Here is a 22,069-nt window from a genome sequence, read left to right on the forward strand (position 1 = left end):
TGATAATTTATTCACACTATCATTCGCACTATCCTTCCGCCAATTTATATTGCAATAGCTGCAATAGCTGACATCATGGAAGCAACCAAATTGGCCCACCCACAGGCGGCAGGAAAAGCCTAAGGCAGGGCAGAGGGGAAGTTTTTGACCTGGATTGCAGGTGAAAACTGGAAACTGATGTCTCTACCACTGGTTCATCTAATCCATGCCCTGCCAAAGAAACCATGAAACAGGAGACTTTATATGAACAAGGCTGTTTCTGATGACCAAGTAAAAACTCAATTAGTACAAAATCCACAGACTCCATTGGCAGGATATGTATTTCCTGTGGATAAAATTAGGCATATATTTTCAACCCAAATAGTTCAACAGATTTCCCTGGTTAGCCTCTAATTTCATGTACAAGGTGCACTCTGTAAGTAGTACAGTAGAGTCTCATTTATCCAACATAAAAAGGCCGGCAGAATGTTGGATAAGCGAATATGTTGGATAATAAGGAGGGATTAAGGAAAAGCCTATTAAACATCAAATTAGGTTATGATTTTACACATTAAGCACCAAAACATCATGTTATACAACAAATTTGACAGAAAAAGCAGTTCAATATGCAGTAATGCTATGTAGTTATTACTGTATTTATGAATTTAGCACCAAAATATCACAATGTATTGAAAACATTGACTACGAAACATTGACTACTAAAAGGCAGACTGCATTAGATAATCCAGAACGTTGGATAAGTGAGACTCTACTGTATGTGGTGTTGGAGGAGAAGTTGGGGGTTCATCAGCAGCTTGGTGCTTTGGTTGCTAAACAATTTGTGCAATGGAAAGATGTAATACAAGTCTTCAATAGACTGAAAACTTCTTGCTAATTCACAGTGGGAAACATCTTGATGTAACCCGTCATGATAAAGGAAATAAGAAAGCAGAAGAAAACACAAAGAAACTTCTGCCAATTGTGGAAACCATTATCCTTTGTAGCCAAAAAGAACGGGCTTTAAAAGGTAGCAATGATTCATGCTCTATTACATGTGAAGAACCTTTGCACAATTATGGTAACTTCAGGGCCTTGTTGAGATCTCCTAATAGTCCACAAATACAGAATGAACTAATCAACATTTGTGATGAAAAAAATTGTTCCAAAAATAGTTGAAAGATGCAATGCATCTCAATGTTTCTCTATTTTGCAAGATGAAACTTGGATGTGAGTACCTCAGAATAGTCATTGAGGGACATTGATGTTGAAGCTGCAAGAATTTATAGGCTTTGTGAAGATAAGTGATAACAGGTAGAGGACTTGCAGGCATTATTTTGAAAACAATGGAAAAATTGGACTGAACTTGCAATACCTGTGTGGACAGGTTTATGATAGAGTTGCTAATATGAGTGATCATATTAATATTGCACAGGCAATTATATCGCAGAAATATCTAGTGACTGTCTAGATCCACTGCAGTGCTCACTTACTAAATCTAGCCTTAGCAAAGATTTGCAGCATTCCACCTGTCAGAAACTGCCAAGGAACAGCAGCATCTGTGTTCAGTTCTTCAGAGCATCATCCATCAGACTGGAGCTGTTGAAGAAAAATATAAATATATATATATTTTTAAAAAATTTCCCTGAATCAAGAACAAACCACCTTTTTCGCTTTGTGAAACCCGTTGGGTTGAGAGACATTATGCAACTTTACATTTTGTTGAACTGTACAGTGTGGTGATGAGAACACTTGAAGAACTAAAAGAGAGTCCTCTATACAGCAGTGAGATTTCTTCCCAAGCTGGACACCTTTTTTTAGCTGTTCTGAATGCTGAATTTGTAGTAACCATACACATCATAAGAAAGCTTTTCTCATCTCTTCAGTTTAGCAAAACTTTATAAAGAGTAGATATGGACATTTTCTGTAATGTGCAACATGTCAACAGTCTCTTTTAAAAAGCCAGGGAGATGCACATAGAATCTGTGAAAGAATTTCAGGAGATCTTTGGAACAGAAAGATCAGTGATGGGTCTATGGGTAGAAAGATTAAGTGCACAGAACTTTATAATGAATGCCTTCAAGATTCTGACACAGTAATGGAAGAATTTCACCTGTGGTGTAGAAAATGGGAAAAGATTAAAGGTAAAGGTAAAGGTGTTCATGTCTGACTCTGCGGGTTGGTACTCATCTCCATTTCTAAGCCGAAGAGCCGGCATTGTCCGTAGACACCTCCAAGGTCATGTGGCCAGCATGACTGCATGGAGTGCCATGGGGAAAGATTACACCTAAAGAAAAACCATCAAATGCACTGGAAGCATATCTTTTCTTTGATGGACAGTTTTTTCTGAATGTGAAGAAGCTTCTTCAGATTTATGCAACATTGCCAATATCAACAGCTACAAATGAAAGGTTTTTAAAAAAACGTTTGAAAACATGCATAAGGCGCACAATGGGGAAAGAAAGACTGATTAGATTTCCTCTCTTGGGTGTCTACTGAAGTGTATCGATGGAGCCTGATTTCTGTCAATGTACTGACACAATTTGCAAGTGTTTGCAACAGGCATCATGGTATTCTTTTGTAACCACTAAATTACCAATTAAAGGTAATTTTCATTTTGAAACTTGAAATTTTATAGCTAAAATGGAAATTTGATTTAATGAAGTTTATATAAAAATATTGAATGACTCAGAATTTAAATGATTTTGTATTATAGACCTATCATTTGCTAAAAAAAAGTTTCAATCTCTCCTGAAATTTCTTTGAGCTGCGGGCCTGCCCTTTCTACACTGCCATATAATCCAGATTATCAAATCAGATAATCCACATTATCTGCTTTGAACAGGATTATATGACTACAGTTCAAATAAAATAATCTGGATTTTATATGACAGTGTAGAAGGGGCTTGAGATCATGCTTGCAGGCTCACTTTACACTTTCACATTGTACTTTCTAGGTTTTTCTGTAGTGGTGATGTGGCTTTCTTTTGTACTGTATTATAGCCATGGCTGATGCTAACTAGAATTGCTCATGTAATGAATGATCCCCTCTAAGATTTTTTTTTCACATAGCATCTGGGCAAATATATATAATTATAAGATGTATAAGATAGATATATAAGTTTAATGGTTTGATTGTTGGGCTACCATTCCAGAGACAGGTTCAAATCCTCACTCAGCCATGAAAACCCACTTGGGCAAGTCATATTCTCTCTGGCGCAGAAAGAGGCAAAAGCACACACTTGCAAAACAAATCTTCCCAAGAATATCCTGTAACACATTCTTCTTGAGATTCGCTATACGTCAGAAACAACCTGAAAGAAAATAACAGCAGCAGTTGGAAGAATGTAAACCCTGTGTCTTTACAGAACATATGATTTTTCATGTAGTAATCAGATTTAAAAATATATGGAGTACTCACATGGATATATCTATATATTGCTGCAACTTTACAGTTTTTGCCTACATTGAAAATGTGGCATTAGCACTTGGTCTGTCTTATTCAGTTAAATAAATAAAATAATTGTAAGGATATTTGGCAGAATATTGCCTTTTTTATTTCCGCAGTGTGAATGTTCTGCAGAGAGGCAGAGGACTTCAATCCCCAATCCCTTATCTTTTGTGAACTTTAAATTAATTTTTAAAAACCTATTTATTCAAGGTTGACTAAACCACTAGAATAAGAAAGATCAGACAAATCAGTAGCAAGAAAGGAAGTATGAGGAAACCAGAACTCTTTGACAAAGTTTCCCGAGGGGCAAGTGTGCTGAATGAAGCCAGCCCAGAAACGATAAGGGCATTTATGCTGTGGATATAAGAAAGCAATTTATCAAGAGTACATGAACTCTCCAGTGACCACAAGCAAAGAAGATACGAAAGTACATGGGTAGGAAGAAGACCCCCTACAACATCATTTTACAGGCTGACAAAAAAACCATTAAAATGTCTATAGTGCCATAGGGCAAGTTCATTGCTTTAAACATTTTAAACCATTAGGATTCTTGTTTTATATAAAATGCAGTTTTACTTTCTGTAGAAATAATGTTCACAGTTGTCCTTTAAATATCATCAGTTGGCCTCTGTTTTTTTTTCTTGTCTTCTGTCCTCCTTCCCTGTTTTTACCCTTTTTAAGACCTTGACTGTGACACACAAAATTTCTTCCAATGATATGAAAGTTCCTGAATGTTAGTCACTTGTGTAATAAATTGGATGAATATCGGAGGTAGTTCATTTCTGTAATGATTGCAGTTATAACAATTATGTGATGTTGCATACACTATACAGTTGGAAGTCTGTGTGCTGACATAGGTACGCGTGTATTTTTGAGAAATGATTAACAAAGAAATTATATAGAAAACTATGTGCAAGTGGAATTTAGGGAAGGAAATTCATCTTGTGTTTTTTCTGGCTATATTAAGGTTGTGTTGCTATGACAAAGAGGATGTGTATGACTGAAAATTATTGTTATATCTTTTCTGAAGCAGTGAAAATAGCAAAATGCTGCTATACATCTATTATTTTATCTTGGAGTTTTTCTGAGTGGCAAGGAGCCTGTGAGAATTAGGCTCCAAGATGTGAAGACTGGAGCCCTTAGTTACTTGCTGTGGGAAACTTGTAAAAACCTTTTAAAAGAAAGACATTTATATTAGTTCAAAACCTGATGCCACACCTATCACTGAGTCTGATGAAGCATCCAATGCTCCATCTAGTCAGTTTTCTTCAGATCATTTTCATTTGCTGCTACTTATGTACATGGATAATATGAATCAATTTATCCCACTTAGGGATGCAATTTTAGCAGTTGTCTTCTTTATGCAAGAAAACCTTCAAACCCTGCAGTTTCTGAAAACTAGTTACAGTTCAGGACTTATTTTGTGCAGATTTGTACATGTTTTGTGCAGAAAGCAATATTTTCTGAAGAGAAAACAATATTTTTCTGGCACAGAAAATATTTCTGTATAGAAACATTTTTTGCATAAGAAGTACTGTTTTGTTTGGGGAATTAAGTCCCCAAATTGGTACTGCTAGGGTGTGGTTACTTGATCCCCAAAATCTGTGGATGTTCATCCCATTATATTAAATGGCAAACACAAAGTTTGCTTTCTGGGTTTTTGTAAAAAAAATACATTCAAGCAATGGATGGTTGTCTACATTAATATCATCTGACTGTATAGCAGCTAGATTTCTGACTGAAACACCACATGGCAATTATATAACACCACTTTAAAGGAATTGCATTGACTGCTAGTCAAAATTCAAGATGTTGGTGGTAACCTTTAATACCTATCTGATTTGCAATTTCAATTCTTGAAGCAGGAAGTCTCCCTATATACCTGCTCTCAGTTTCAGGACTGCTAGATGTGGGTTGCTGCACTGGGAATACATGACAGAGGACATGTATTTTTGTAGCTGACCAGTTGTGGCATACGCTTCTCTTCAGGGGCCCAGTTGGCACCAACACTGGTGGCAATCCAGTGTCCAGTAAAGCCTTTGAGGCCTAATAAATTTATTCTAAATTTACATATATATGCTTTTAAATTGCTTTAACTGGATTTAAACTGTCCTGCATTGACTTGTTAAATTGTTTAATTTACACACCTTTATCTATTTACAACATTCATGATTGTTTTAAATAGTTCTAAACTATTTAAATTTCTTTAATCTTTCTGTCCTTGTGATTCTTGGGCATATGGTAGAATATAAATATTTTAATAAAATATGTCAATAAATTGATGTAAGTAAAAGTCAATCTAGCTTTGGAATTATAGAGGGTATGAGATCATGTTTATAAAAGCTGAGCTTACTTTACCAAAATATTCACAGCTTTCAAGTCTTAACACTTTTAAAATAGTGAAAATTCATTTATCGATTTTGCAAGTACTATATGAAAACCACTGTTGTACACACATTCTGTCTGTTTCTGTTAATTTTAGAGTATTGGGTTATTAAAATTTCTTTTTAAAAAAGAGAACATTAAACTCAATTGAAATATAATACTACTAATAAATTTTTATTTATATCCCACCTTATCTCCTCAGGGGGACTCAGAGCAGTTAACAACAAATATTGGCAAATATTCAGATACAAAAAAAATCCACTCCAGCCTAGCCCAAATCAAACCACATCTAAATCAAAAATAACCACAGATTAACAAGAATTAAATAATAACATAACAAATATACGATTCCGCAGCTTATATTGGGAAGAAACCACCAGAATCTAAACAAAGCAAAATAAGGTAAAATCTTGGACTTTCTGCAGCCGGCAGCCAGAGTGACCAGACATTTCCGCTCCATGGTGACTATTCATGATATTCTATGTCTCCTAATTTTGATATGCTGAGGAGCAAAAATAGGTTTTTAATTGTTTTTTAAAAGAGAGTAAGGAGGGGGCCATTTTTATCCCTTTGGGGAGGGAGTTCCAGAGTTGGGGCGATCATAGAGCAGGGCCCCTCTCTCGTTCCCACCAGCCATGCTTGGGGCGGGGGTTGGACTGAGAGCAGGACCTCCTCCGCTGATCGTAGTGCCCAGGAAGGTTTGTAAGTGGAGATGCAGTTTGCCAAATATATACATAACATGTCAGTATCTAGCAGTTATTTCATTCCAAGATGTAACACTTCCACATACATCTTTTAACAACTTGTCTTCAGAGTTATGTCTTGTTTTTTAATGGTTGCTCATATGAAGTTGTATGCTCAGGAATGTACATGATACAGTTTAATGTTAGACTTCAGTTAAATTGCTTCTTCTCACCGTTCAATTCTCTTTCTTTCCACTATCTCCCCCAGCTTTGGACAAACTTAGCACTCAGCATCTCTACCATCCAACACAAGTGGAGATTGTACAATCCAATGTTGTGTTTGACATCAGCAGCTTGATGCTCTATGGTACCCAGGCTGTACCGGTGAGACTGAAGATATTGCTAGATCGTCTCTTCAGTGTGTTGAAACAGGAAGAAGTACTGCACATCCTGCATGGTTTGGGCTGGACGCTTCGGGACTATGTACGGGGCTACATCCTTCAGGTAGGAACCAGACTAGTGGATGAATTAACTAGTGGGCCCTAATTCTGGGTTGTGAAAAGTATTATGTCTTCACATTTTTCTCTCTCTACTACTGTAGGATGGATTCAGTGTCTGTAAGTGGGAGTAGAAAGGAAGGGAAAATGATGCTATCAAAATTGGAACAATCCTCAATGCTATGGAAAAGTGCATCAGAAAATTCCTTGTGTATAGTTCAACACAATATAGTCTATAGCATGGCAGAAAATTGATGGACTACATGTAGCTGGAAAACCCTATATAGACTTTGAGGAGTTTTAGCACTCATATATTAAACAATTATTTATTTTTATTTTATTTATTTACAGCATTTATATTCCCCCCTTCTCACCCCGAAGGGGACTCAGGGCGGATCACATTACACATATAGGCAAACATTCAATGTTATTATAGTTTAATTATAGTTTCAAAACAATGGAATACCAAATTAATGGTCCTGGGTTTGAAACAAGGATTAATAAAGAATTAGAAACACGGAGGAGTACAAATTGAATTTCATATGATATATACATATATCTAAGAGCATTGGATCTCTTGAAATATATAAACATATAGATTTTTTTAAAAAAGAAAAAGATATACCATGCTTATCAGTTATAGTTCAGTATCTGCTGCCTTAATGCAAATAATACATAGATTTTATTAATTACTTCCCACTAAGCTGTGTATGTTGCTTGCACCCATCTGGTTCATGATGTAATTCTATTGTGGCCATTGATATTGAAGACATGGAAACGCTACTCAAAAAGATAGTATTTTATTTTCCTGCTGTTAAATTGTACAAGTAATGAATAATATTACATTATGTTAGCACTTTGCTGAAGATATTTTTAAATATCCAAAATAAATAACTAAAACCCCAACCCTGTCCTCTCCTAATATTTTTGGAATAATGAGTAAATGTTATTGGAATGTTGGCGTCTTTCTCAGAAAATTAAGATTCATCCTCTTTTTCTGTTGAAATTAAATTGCTGACTTCCCAAACCTCTTCTCTCAAAATAAAAAACGTGGAATGATTAATTTCATCTCTCTGCAGCCTTCAGAAACTTATAGTTATTTCTGGTCAGTTCCAGATGAGGAAATTGACTGATTGACTTCAACACTGTAAAAGTGGCATAGGGTGAAATTTGTTCCCTTCCATACTCGTAGCCTTGAGATCATATTGCATTATAATCTAATAATTGTATGAAATTATAGAAAAGTGAAATTGCAGACGTTCTTACATAGGTGTATCAAAAAGGTTTATGTTTTAATCCTGTATACACCTACCTGTGAGTGAGGGCCTTTCCACACAGCCATATAACCCAGAATATCAAGGTAGATAAGCCACAATATCTGCTTTAAATTGGTTTATCTGAGACCATACTGCCATATAATCCAGTTCAATGTGGATTTTATACAGCTATGTGGAAGGGGTCTAAGGACCCTTCCACACAGCTGTATAAGGGCCCTAAGCCTCCTTGAACATCTAAGGCTGAATCAGAACTGAATCCTTACAGTGAAATGTGTGCCTTAGGGCCCCTCCACACAGCCCTATATCCCAGAATAGCAAGGCAGAGAATCCCACATTATCTGAGTATGGACTCAGATAACTCAGTTCAAAGCAGATATTGTGGGATTTTCTGCCTTGATATTCTGGGATATAGGGCTGTGTGGGCCTTAGAATGTAGGTTTTGGGTTAAATGCAATGGCAAAAAATATTTATTTTTTCACTGCCTCAGTGAAAGATATTTGTCAGACTTTCTGCCTTGTATATGAAAATAATGTGGCTCGATTTAGTTGATAAATGCTTTGATGCATTAGATGGAGGACTATGCCATTCTGCCTCAGGCAGGAGAGGACAAACTTAGTTCAGCCTTAAATTGCATTGTTCTGAATTGTAAGCCTTATCTAGCAGTTCTATCTAGCAATTATTTGCTCATTTTGTTCTCAAAAGAAGCAACGATAATTTTTAGCCATTTTCTTCCTGCTCCAAGAAAGTGTTTTTGAAAACTGGAAAAATATCTGTGTAGGTAGTGTTTTAACTAGAGACTTTTGCACAAAATTCATACATGGATTTTTTTTTGCACAGAACACAGCATTTTCTGTGCAAAAAATATCTACACCAAAATACTACTTTCTGCATGGAAAAATGCTGTTTTTCTATACAAGAGACTATGTACAAAACCTTTTTGCATAATATATTTTTAATTATGAAAGCTACCATTAGTTCATACTTTTCCTCAGAGATTCTCAACACTTGGGAAGCACCTTTTTAAAACCATCTTTCAAATGTTTGCAAATATTCTTTCCAGCTCTTACTTGACCTACAATTTTGGTTTAAATTGCAAAAGCCACACATTTCCCTAACTATACACCAAAATTTCATGAAAATCAACATGCTTTGTAAGCATTACATCTAAACCAGTCCAAGCAGTCAGAAGCAAGTTTTCTGAGATAAATCCAATATTCTCAATTCTGTGGATTAATTGAATCAATGGGATTTATATAAGTGTTACTTTGCCATTCACAGTGAATTTACTGTAGCTGAGACAGTGTCCAGTGGAGTTGACTCACTGGTATTCAGAAACATAGCCTTAGAGACCTCAATGAAAACTATGTGACGACTAGGTTGTTGAAGCTTTTGAAATGAATGAATACTGTATGTATTTCACAGATGAAAAGTGAGATTCTTTTCCACAATGAAAGATCACTACTCAAACTAGTCCTGCCTCCACATTATATGGAGGGATTCTTGTCTTTGCAGTGCACTGACTCCTATTCCACAATGTGTTACTCAATCTTCCTAGATGCCCTCGAACTGTAGCTGTGTTACAATAAGAATGAGAACTTCTATTGTCAGTTTAAACATGTTGCTTAACAACTTTCTTCCTCCTTCTCCAGTAAATGAAGTTTTTATGGTCAATTTTTATTCAGATATGCAATTAGAGGTGAGATGGCAAAGCAGTGCATTTTATGTTTGCAGGTATGCTCGTGCATTACCATCAATATCCCTTGACTCCCCTGGACACATATGAGAGGGAACATAGAGGTAATAATAATAATAATAATAATAATAATAATAATAATAATAATAATAATAATAAAACTTTATTTATACCCCGCCACCATCTCCCCAACGGGGACTCGGGGCGGCTTACATGGGGCCATGCCCAGAACAGTACAATATAGCAAAATATAAAACAACGTATCACAATACAATTAAACAATACAATAAATAATCATATACACTGCAACACAAAATCTCTCTCTCTCTCTCTCTCTCTCTCTCTATATATATATATATATATATAAATAAAAAACAGGGCGGGCCGCATGAGACACTTAATTAAAACTTGGGGTGAGAAAAGGATAAGAATACAATCACGGAGACCAGGGACATAAGATAAAAACAATCTAGAGAGTAGATGATGGGGGAGTAACAAAAGAAGTGTGTAATAGTTACTCTCCGAAACACATGTATATGCCCAGGAAGAATACTTTTAAAGCATGGATTATTCCAAAAATCCAAAAATACAAACATTAAGGACAGATTTTATAAGATAAAGATAATTTTTCCATACTACATCTTAATTAATCTGTGGGAGAACCACAAAACCTTCAGCCTTTTCATTTCTGATTTATGCCATGGCTGTTGTGACGTATATAAGCTTTGGAACTCAGTGGCTACAATCTTCAATAAATGTTCCACTAAAAGGAGTGAAATGTCCACCCAAGGCCCCTTCCACACAGCTGTATAAAATCCACATTGAACTGGATTATATGGCAGTGTGGACTCAGATAATTCAGTTCAAAGCAGATATTGTGGATTATCTGCCTTGATATTCTGAGTTATATGGCTGTGTGGAAGGGCCCTAAGGCTCAGGGCTAGCTTTACGTTGAAGGCCAAATGTTATATTTGTCCTAATAATCTTTTGCTTTTCTTTTTTCAAACCGTATCTCTTGACTTCGGACAATTTGGGACTATTACATAAAACTTTATAAGCATATTTGGGTGAGGGCGGAGGGAAAAATTTGCTAGAACTTTATTAATTTACTTTTAGAAAGTTTAAAGATTTACAGGTGCCTAACTGTTAAATTTTAATCCAGTGTAAAGACTGTCACTGATTTTCCCTCCTCTCTCAACACATGGATATGTGCCTTCACATATGCTTTAGATTCAGACATATGCCTTGTGCTCACAGATGTACATTTCTCTCTTAAACAATGCCATATGTGCTTATGCATTAAAGTGTAAATTCCTAGAGCCTGAATAATGTTGTTTAAAAGGTGAGTAAAAAGTAGACAGGGTTTCTACACAGAGCTTAAAAATGCATTTGTTTTGAAGTGTACAGTGAAAATGAGGAGGAAAACGGAATTCACAGTCTAAGACTAGATTCTGCAACACTTCTTAGGTACAGGAAGCTTATTGTAGTGAGTAAGTGTCACGGAAATAGGCCAGTGTCTGTTTTCTAAATTACCTGTTGGGATGATTGTGTACTAGCAGGAATAATTTCGAACAGAACCTGCTCCAGATGGGTCAGTCTCTTGCATCAAAACATCTGAGATCCTTGTGACACCTTAAGAACTAGCAAAAGTGTTGTGGCATAAGCTTTTGTGAGCAGCAGATCACTGTGAGCTTAAAGAAAAAGTGGCTGGGAGTTCATAGATTTCATAGACTTTTAGGTGTTCCAAGACTTTTTAGATTTTGTTGTTTTCCACAGAACTTAAAGCCACAGATAGTCACTTTTTCATTGACCAACAACAGTATCACTTTTACCTCCTCTACCCATACACATATATCATGTGTCCCATGAGACTTGAACATGTAGGCTCTTTACCACTTGCCAGCATCAGGACTGACAGTCAAATAGGAGATGGGAAGGACCCAAGCAATTTGCCTTGCAAATGTGTTGGCAGGCCTTTAAATGTTAACAGCTACGCCACGGGATGAATGCAAAGCTAAGCAGTTCCGTCAACACCGCTGCAAGGCCCAAACACATCTTATATAAACAGGGTTGTAAGCAATTACACCACGAGAGCTACATAGTTGAATGGTGTAAAGCCCATAATACACCACTAGGTTGGAGGTCAATTTATTTGGCTAAATTCAGTAATACTCTTACCTTCAAAGTTTCAATATGATTATTATGCTAAAAAAAAACCCATCATGTACAAACTATTTGCTCACTCAGAGAAGAACAATTATGAAGGAAAGCTAGAACAGCTGTTGGAAGTCTTTCCCACATATTGACCTGATTAGCAATTGACTGTAAATTGCATTGCTGAGCAAATAAGGGGATATGGTAAGTGACCTAGGCAAGTATGCTTCTTACTTGAGTTCCCTAATTCCATGCATATATAATTTGAGAAGCTGGCTATTACTGACCAAGATGTGTGGGGAATATAAACAGTAAAAAAATAAAATAAAGCAAATTATTTACGAGCTACATTTTAAGTTTGTTCTCTTAATAAATACAGTGTGTTGCAGAAAAAATGTGCTGAACACATTACATCCTCACTCAATATTTATAGCAATCAAAATCTGTACTCATAATGATAACTAGATACTGCTTTTTATTTTACATTTAATTTGCATCACCTCCCCTTATTTCAAAAAGAGAAGTACGTTGAAACAATGGAATCGACTTCATCTAAACCAGAATTGTTTTTCAAATAGATCTTAGTCAGATTCTTCCTATGGCCCCATATACAAGCCCTATATTATATTTTTCCTGTTTGTAGCTTTGTATATGTTGATTTGCAGAGTTTGGAAGCATTACTTTTTTGACTTATGTCTCCTAGATTATCCCAATCATCATAACCACTAATAATGCTGGCCAAAGCCATACTATCAGACGGATTCTGGAAAGCATAGTCCAAAATAGTCATGTTTGCTATCATGGCTCACATATGTAGATGTGTTCTATAATACTATGTCCCCTGGTGATTTTGTTTGTTTTGGATAGACAATGAAGACAATAAATACAACCACTTTGTGTCCTGAATTTATTTTTTAAATTTGTTTTTATCCCGTCTTTCTTCTGTTATGGGGATTTGAGGTAGCTAACGGTGCTCCATGCAGTCATGCCAGCCACATGACCTGGAGATGTCTATGGACAATGCCGGCTCTTTGGCTTAGAAATGGAGATGAGCACCAACCTCCCAGAGTCGGTCACAACTGGACTTAACATCAGGGGAAACCTTTACGTTAGCAATAAATATGACACAATGCAAGTGAAACAATATACATCAGGCATGGGCAAACTTCAGCCCTCTAGGTGTTTTTGGACTTCAATTCTCACAATTCCTAACAGCTGGTAAGATGACTGGGAGTTGTGGGAGTTGAAGTCCAGAACACCTGGATGGCCAACGTTTGCCCATGCCTTATATACATGCATTAAAATATGAATATCAAAATTTAAAAAAACAATTAAACCCTTTGTGTCATTAAACAATCAGACATAAAAATGTTAATATATATGATAAACTACATAGCCACTCCAAAATTGCAACCACATCTTCCCCAGCAGCTTTTATTACCATGAATCATTTTTGTTAGGTGTTCTAATATTTTGAAAGTGAAATTTTCTTGTAGTAAAAGCAATTTTTCCTATTCAGTTTTGTGAAACTGCTGGAGCTGAAGCTCGGGACAGAATGGACCCTGCTAGGTAATGCCAGACTCGAGATCAGGCCTGCACAGCCTGTGGCCCTCCAGGTGTTGTCCTAGCCAGCTTGTCCAATGGTCAGGGATTCTGGGAGCTGAAGTCCAAAATACCTGGAGGGCTACAGGCTGTGCATGCCTGATCTAGATAATATCGAAAAGTGAAGGTAATTTGGACCTTTGGTAGGCTAGTAGCTTAAACAGAAGATGAAAAGAAGCACCAAAGTAGAACTGAATTTATAATGATTCAAGAAAAATAATGATTGTGAAATGGCTCAGGAGTGCTGAAAAGGTTGTACATATATTTCAAACAGTTGATGGGTTTCACAGCAGCCTCACTGTTTCGGGAAAGTTAAACAAACTGAAGCTTTTTTCATGCCAAGATTTGTGTTCATGTATTTATGCTTGTTTTCCAGTCTTTGGTGAAAAATCACAGATCCACAGAATAAAACAAAAGCATTTTACTTTCCTCCCTTTTACTACTTTAGATCTGATTGAAATCATAGGTTTGACTCAGACATAAAGAGCTCCAAGAGAAGTAGAACCATAAACCTGTGTAAGCAAGGAATAGAGTTGAGTTCAGACCTTTTAATATATCAAACATTAACAATTCTAAGCTTAAAACTTTGACTTAAATATTCATGTCTGCATGAAGGATTTACCAGTGGGCTTCTGCTGACAGAGCAGCAGAATCCAATGTAAGAAGCAGGGTGGAAAATCCTCTGAAGCTGATTTTTGGGCAGCTCCAAAAGCTGCAGGGCAGACAAGATGTATGGCATTCTATCACAATAGAATCAAGAAAAAATGATTTGTCATTTTAACAAAATTAGTATCACATTGGAAGAAAATCCAATTCTGCCCTTGCCTGTTAGGCATAAGAGAATCAACAGTCATTCTGACCATATGAAAAAACAAGCTGAACATTTGAAATTTAATATCCCTGTAAAACAAATATTATTTGTTCATTTGAATATCACCTATTGTCTGATCTTGGAAGCTCAGCAAGGTTAGTTCTGATAAATACTTGGATGGGAGACAGTCAGTGAATACCAAGCAGTGTAGTTTATATTTCAAAGGAAGAAATTGACAAAAACCACCTCTGAGTATTCCTAGCCTAAGAAAATCCTATGAAATTCATGGGGTCACCCTAAGCCAATGGTCAACTAGAAGGCACACATACATACCTAGCAGAAATATTAGACAACAATAGGTCTTCGTTTTGTTCAGCTTTTTTTTTTTTTACATCATAGACAGATGTGCACATTGAAAAAGACTTAGCAGTCTGCAAAATGGAGATGAATCAGAACTGGACAGATTTTTCCACCACTGTTAGAACTATGTGTCATTTTGTTCCTGAATGTTTGAACTTACGTGATATGATCCCATGATTTTTTTCAGGCTGCTCGAATGAACTTCGGCTATGTACCAATTTGGGAAAATAGAAACTAGTTTTTATGTTTATTTTGCTTCCACATCTCAGTGAAACTGGCTTTCAGTGGTGATGAAACCAGGACCACACCATTTTGGAGGGGGAGGAGGGCAGTTGGAAGGCTCTAGAAAATCGAAATTTCCTCCTGTCAAATACGCATTGATCAGTGCTTTTAAAAAATGTAACAGATAGGAAAGGGTCTTTGCAGCACTGAGATTCTAGTACCTGTCTTACGCAATAAAAAGGAATAACAGTGAAGCATGAATGACTCTTATTAGAAGGGGTAAATGCCATTAACACTTATCGTTGCCTTGAAGGCAGCCAGAAGTACAGTGCTGAGAATAGCGAGAAATGGAAGGCTGACTTTGAATACATTTAAAACCTCTAAGGTTATATTTTTAAAATATGAAAATGCACAGCTATAGAAAGATAACACTCCCAACAGCTATATAATTATTTCAGGTAATTAATAATGTGATATTATGAGGCTCCAATCACCCAACATTTGAAGTGTGGTAGGGTTTTTTTAGTGTGTATTTTTAATTGAAAAACTCTAGATGATCATTGCAGTGTAGGATAATATTTTAAAGTGTAAAGTAATTGTACTATTCCAAAATCATTATGAGATGGAGTCCCCTCAATTATATAAGAGAAAGATTGTTTTTGCAGTAAGTTTGTGTGTGAGTCTGTGTTCATTCATGTACACACTACTGATAGCCATGATTACAAATGCTTTTAATGGTGTGGTGTTTTATTAATTTTTATATTCTTTGTTTTAACTATATTTGAATGTTTTTAATTCTACTGATTGTTTACTTGGATTTTAAGATAACTTTTATATAATTAACATATGTTTCTTCATCTTGTTAATATATATTGGCTTAAATATCTTGTAAGCTGCCTTGATTCTAGAGACGTTGTTGTTCTTGTTGTTGTTGTTATAAATAAATAAATCCAATTTTTCATTCGGGATATCCCTGCTACTATAGTAGAGACACTCCTTCGCTCTTTAATGGGAAAGTCATAAAAGAATAGGGCTATCAGTCAGAATAAAATGAAATGTGCCTAGAAAGGACATGCTGGAGACCTGCATTGAAGGGAGAGTTGTAGTTAGTTAGCAAGCTGAAGTTTAGAATTTTCATATCTGTCCTTGCAAAACTGATGTTATCCACTCATTTGAATCTCACTTACATATCTTGTCTGATCTTGAATGCTAAGTATGCCCAAAACTTAGATGGAAGACCACCAATGAATAATAATATAATAATAATAATAATAATAAATCCTTATTTATATCCCACTTTTCTCCCAAAAATGGACCCAAAGCGGCTTACTGAATAACAGGTTCTTTAGCTTATATTTCAGACTAGCTTGGGGTCCCGGCGCTGCCCGGGTTATTAGTAGCGGACATTGAGTTGTTTTGGATATTATGAATGGGCCCATTGATGCAGATCTATGGCCGATGGGGTTTGCAGTAGTTTCTGGATGGGGCTGAAGCTACTGGAAATCCCATCGTCTGTGGTCAATCCTCCCAAAAACCTCAGCAGTATATAAGAAGAGTCATGGGGGTCTGTGCCATCTTTGGTACAGATACATGACTGAGGGGGTTAGGAATAGTCTCTGGATGTGGGTGAAGGTACTTCCGATCCTATCATCCATGTTCTATCCTTCACCAAATTCTCCAGGGTTGAAAGTCATAGGGAGTTTGTGTTCCAAGCTTGGTCCTAGTCTGTCATTGGTGGGGGTTGTGTGGTCTGTAAAGCAGGTGATGGTACTGCAAATTCCTTCGTCCATAGTCCATCCTTGTCCAAACTGCTCCAGATGCATGTTTTGTGGGGGGTTGCAGTGGTCTGTGGGAGTCAGATCCCAGGGCGGAAGTATATACCGCCGCATGCATACATACATACATACATACAAACATACACACCCAGAAACACTGACTTTTATTACTATATACCTGGTTGGGTACCTGGTGATGCCCAGGTTATTTGAAAGGAGATTTTAATTTTTTTAAATGAATTATCCCATTAATAATTGCATAAGGTTGTAGATGGACAACATCCACAACATCCTGTGGCGCAGGCTGGTGAGCAGCCTGCTGCAATAAATCACTCTGACCATGAGGTCATGAGTTTGAGGCCATCCCGTGGCGGGGTGAGCACCCGTCAATTAAAAAAAATAGCCCCTGCTCGTTGCTGACCTAGCAACCTGAAAGATAGCTGCATCTATCAAGTAGGAAATAAGGTACCACTTATAAAGTGGGGAGGCAAATTTAACTAATTTATGACGTTGGAATGAGGAAGTGCCGTCACAGTGGATGATGCATTGAATGTTAGCCCTATATGTGTATAATGTGATCCGCCCTGAGTCCCCTTCGGGGTGAGAAGGGCAGAATATAAATACCATAAATAAATAAATAAATAAATAATGTTGCCTAAGTACCTGATGTTGCCTGGGTTCATTTGGTAAGGATATACAGTAGAGTCTCACTTATCCAACACTCGCTTATCCAACGTTCTGGATTATCCAACGCATTTTTGTAGTCAATGTTTTCAATACATCATGATATTTTGGTGCTAAATTCGTAAATACAGTAATTACTACATAGCATTACTGCATATTGAACTACTTTTTCTGTCAAATTTATTGTTAGACATGATGTTCTGGTGCTTAATTTGTAAAATCATGACCTAATTTGTTGTTTAATAGGCTTCTCCTTAATCTCTCCTTATTATCCAACATATTCGCTTATCCAACGTTCTGCCGGCCGGTTTATGTTGGATAAGTGAGACTCTACTGTATATTAGAAATAGGCAAACATTCAATGCCTGTATACACACAGAACCGAGACAGAGACAATTTAACCTTCTCCTGAGGGGATGTTCGATTCTGGCCACGGGGGGAACAGCTGCTTCATCATCCACTGTGACAGCACTTCCTCATTCCAACGTCATAAATTTGTTAAATTTGCCTCCCCATTTTATAAGTGGTACCTTATTTCCTACTTGATGTGGTGCTACAGTAGAATCTCACTAATCCAACATAAACGGGCTGGCAGAATGTTGGATAAGTGAATATGTTGGATAATAAGGAGGGATGAAGGAAAACCTATTAAAAATCAAATTAGGTTATGGTTTTACAAATTAAGAACCCAAACATCATGTTATACAACAAATTTGACAGAAAAAGTAGTTCAATACGCAGTAATGCTATGTAGTAATTGCTGTATTTACAAATTTGGCACCAAAATATCACGATGTATTGAAAACATTGAGTACAAAAATGCGTTGAATAATCCTTAACGTTGGATAAGCGAATGTTGGATAAGTGAGACTCTACTGTACTTCCATCAGCCCAAGATCAACCTATTAAGCATGAAAAGGCATTGTTAAAATGATAATAATGATGTTGTCTGCTGTCTTTTGAAGAAAGTAGGGCCTTACAAAGAAGATGAAATCTGCCTTCTTTTGAGGCAAGATGGCGTCCTCTTTTAGGCCTAGCAGCATGGGGCCAGCCTGGAAGGCCTTAAACATGTCAGCAGAGGGGCCCAGTGGTGGTTGGGTAAGGTGGGGGGGATAAAAGTTTTCATAATGACAGCAAAGATTAAAAAGATAGTCATTTTTTTCTCTTCAGTCTGTTGTGGAAAGAACTGTCTTACCTTGTAGAAGGACAGTTCTGGCAATGAGGGAGGCAGAAGCTGCCATTTTTGGAGGAATCTTGAGGCAAGTTGGCCCCTCCTTTGGGCCTAGCCGGGCCTAGCAGCCTGCAAAGGCCGAGAATGTCAGTAGAAGCGCTGAAGGGGGGTGAGGTGAGGGGGTAGAAATTTTCATAAACATACCCGCAACCATTGTTGAAAAGGAAGCATTAAAACATAATTATTTTCCATCATTAGTTGGATTCAGAATGCTGTGAATGTGTGAGTGAACTGTAATTCTTAGAACCAAAGTTTTTTATTATCAGTATGACAGTTGGGCATGTTGGGTCTATGTGGTCCAGATCCGTTGTCAGTGGGTTCATGGGTTGTAGGGGTTATGTGTGTCAAGTTTGGTCCAGCTCCGGCCTTCCTAGTGGTCCCAGTGGTGTTTTGGATTACCAAAGTGTAGGCCGAGGCTGTTAACTGTACAAAAGCTAGCGTCGTTCTGAGGAGAAAAGTAGGCTGAACGAAGCCAGTTGGTAGTAGTTTTTGCCTCAGCAGTCCCAGTGGCCTGTGAAAGTGGAGGCCAATCAGAAAGCTGAGCCATATTCCGGCCAGCCAATCAGAAAGCTGATCCATATTCCGCCAGGCCAATCAAAAGGTAAGCACATATTCCGCCAGGCCAATCAAAATGCTGCCACAAACATACATACAAACATTCACTTTTATTATATATATAGATATAGATGTAGGAACTTGCAAAACCACCTCTAAATATTCCTTGCCTTAGAAAAACCTTGTACAGTGATGGAGTTGCCATAAATAGACAGATAGCTTGAAGGCATACAACACACATGTTCCACTTCTTTGATCCTAATGAGAAATCTGGCCACTGTATTTTGCCCAAGCTGAAATTTGTGGGCAAATGACCTAGATCAAGGTATTGCCAGATTACAAATAACTGCTCGTGCAGACCTTCCCCTCAAAGGTCTGCTGTCTGTGCATTATCTTCACTGGCTGAAAGTGTTCCCACGACCACTTGGGCACCCAAAGATCTCATTGAACCCTATCAGCCAAGTCTGGTGAAACCTCTACAAGCAGCACCAAGGCCTTTGTCTGGAGGCAGCATTATGTTGAATATATCAAATAGTTAGCATTACATTTTTGTTGCAAATCAGGTCTCAAGTGTTTTCAAATGAAGTGGAACAACAAGGGCAATCAGGGATCAAACTGAATTTGTTTATATTAACATGCCGTATATCCCTGCAGATCTTGGTATACCCTGCTGACACTGAAGCAAGGGAAGCCAATTTAAAAAGTGGGCACTATATATTGAACACTTAACCTAAGGTGTTCAATTGGTCTTGTAAATTTGCATATGTTTTAATCTCACATATGCAAAGAGTCACAATAACAGATATCGATGACGTTCTGCCAAAAATCTGTGTAACACTAAATTGGACTAGCAGGGTTTCCAACACTGAAACATCAGTGAGTCTCCTCAAACATGTCAAGGGGCAAAGTGGGAATATGACTTAGACTTGAAATTTGCATCAAAAGCAAGAAAGTCCCTATTTAAAAAAACCCAGTTTAAATCTCACCCAAGTTAATCTGTAGACTTGTATTTGTATCTTTTGAGTAGAGTGGAGCAAGGGAAAGGAATATGTTTGTCCCCATTTTCCTAACTTCCGGGCGGACGGGGGTACAAACCTGTAACTTAAGCACTATCCTTCCGAATACCTCTGCCTGAAGTCTCCTAAAATGTGTATCTACCCCTTTCAAATATCTCAGGAAATATGTGACTATAAAAGTAACTATAGTAATAGTAGTGAAAAGACAGGAGATTTGCACAAATCTTTACTCAAACAATAGCGCAATGGTTCTCAACCTGTGGGTCCCCAGGTGTTTGGCCTTCAACTTCCAGAAATCCTAACAGCTGATAAACTGGCTGGGATTTCTGGGAGTTGTAGGCCAAAACACCTGGGAACCCACAGGTTGAGAACCACTACTATAGAGAGACATGAATAACCAGATTAATGTGAATAGCTCAAACAGTCTTAAGAATTAGGTATGAACCAAGGAAGTCCTTTCAATGTTATGTTTCTTCCTAGTGACAGGGCTTTTATTGCTCATCTATGTTTGTCACTCAAGAATTCATAATGAATGCATTTATCCCCCCAGCAAAGAAAGCATTGCATTCTGTTTGCAGAAAACAAGAGATTTCCAATTAGGATAATTTATTTACACAAGTTGGCAACATAACTCTGGTGTATATAGTTAAGAGAGTTGGGGGAAAACTGACCATATTTTGTGTATACTCCTTTGAAAATTAATTCTTACCAGATTACATTGTGAATAAAGTTAACTGTCATAAAATAAATACAGCCACAGTGCACGCCATATGCTGTATAATAATTTTGTGGCTTCTTGTTTGTTTGTTTGTTTGTTTGTTTCTGCTGAGTGCAAACATTGTGATAGTTCTGTGATGAAGTTTACATGTTAAAGAAGTAAATTAAACCTAAACAATCAGTTAGCTAGACGTGGGATTGGAGTTAAGTGTATTTCTCTTTCTTTAAAAAAAATCCTTCTAAACACATAAAACTGCCTACAATTTTTTCAGGAGGTCTTTTCCCCCTTGAGATTTCTAGTCACTACTGTCGAATCTTCTGTCCTTTTGATAAAGTAACATTCCTAAGCTTTGTGGGCTAGCTCATTCATACACATACTATGGTGTTTTTAAAATGTCTTCAAGATCACTATTGATACGTTTGAGGCAGCAGCAAATAAAGCCTGCTTCTAACATAAAAGAATGCTTTTATTAACAGAACTGCCATTTCCCCTTACACAATAGCCTCCAGCACTATGTGTAGGAAAACCTAGTTTTAAAACAGAAAGTGCATGTTTAAATAAATTCTGCTGATCTGGAGGGGATTGCTATAAGAGAATAGTGACAGAATAAATTTGGGGCATTTTTAAAGTTTACAGGTAATTGGGTTTGGGCATTGCTAGAGCGCAACCGATACTGTGACTAATTTCAGGGTCTAACACATGAGACAAAATCCAGGGACACAGGCATGAATGATAAGTTACAATCTACATTCTTCCCAACAAAGTAGGTGAAGGCAGCAGCTGGAAAAGAAATGGGCTCCTGCTTATTGTACATTTCATTATCCTTTAGCAATGCAGCAATGTGCCACACTGTCATAACAGGCACTTGGCACATCTATGGAAGTTTTGTAAGAAGTGGCCTGGGGAAAGGGACCCATAATGTTCTGCTGGGCAAGGCACAGCATGTATGTGCGGAGGTGTGTTGCTGCTGGTGTGTGTT

The 22,069-nt window shown here is 37.2% G+C and overlaps 1 protein-coding gene across 5 annotated transcripts in view; it reads left to right on the forward strand.

Moving 5' to 3' along the window:
- The window catches only part of bnc2 (basonuclin zinc finger protein 2), a 472,589-nt gene that overhangs the window by 344,629 nt on the left and 105,891 nt on the right, over window positions 1-22,069 (forward strand). For 4 of the 5 annotated variants that reach the window (XM_062971890.1, XM_062971893.1, XM_062971889.1 and 1 more), the window contains one exon: window positions 6,764-6,999. The exons of the other annotated variant lie outside the window; for it this stretch is intronic. In XM_062971890.1, coding sequence (XP_062827960.1) covers window positions 6,764-6,999 — 236 coding nt within the window. The remainder of the gene's footprint in view (window positions 1-6,763; window positions 7,000-22,069) is intronic. 5 annotated transcript variants of the gene reach the window in all.

This window comes from Anolis carolinensis, chromosome 2 (genome assembly GCF_035594765.1).
Source record: "Anolis carolinensis isolate JA03-04 chromosome 2, rAnoCar3.1.pri, whole genome shotgun sequence".
NCBI classification, from domain to species: domain Eukaryota; kingdom Metazoa; phylum Chordata; class Lepidosauria; order Squamata; family Dactyloidae; genus Anolis; species Anolis carolinensis.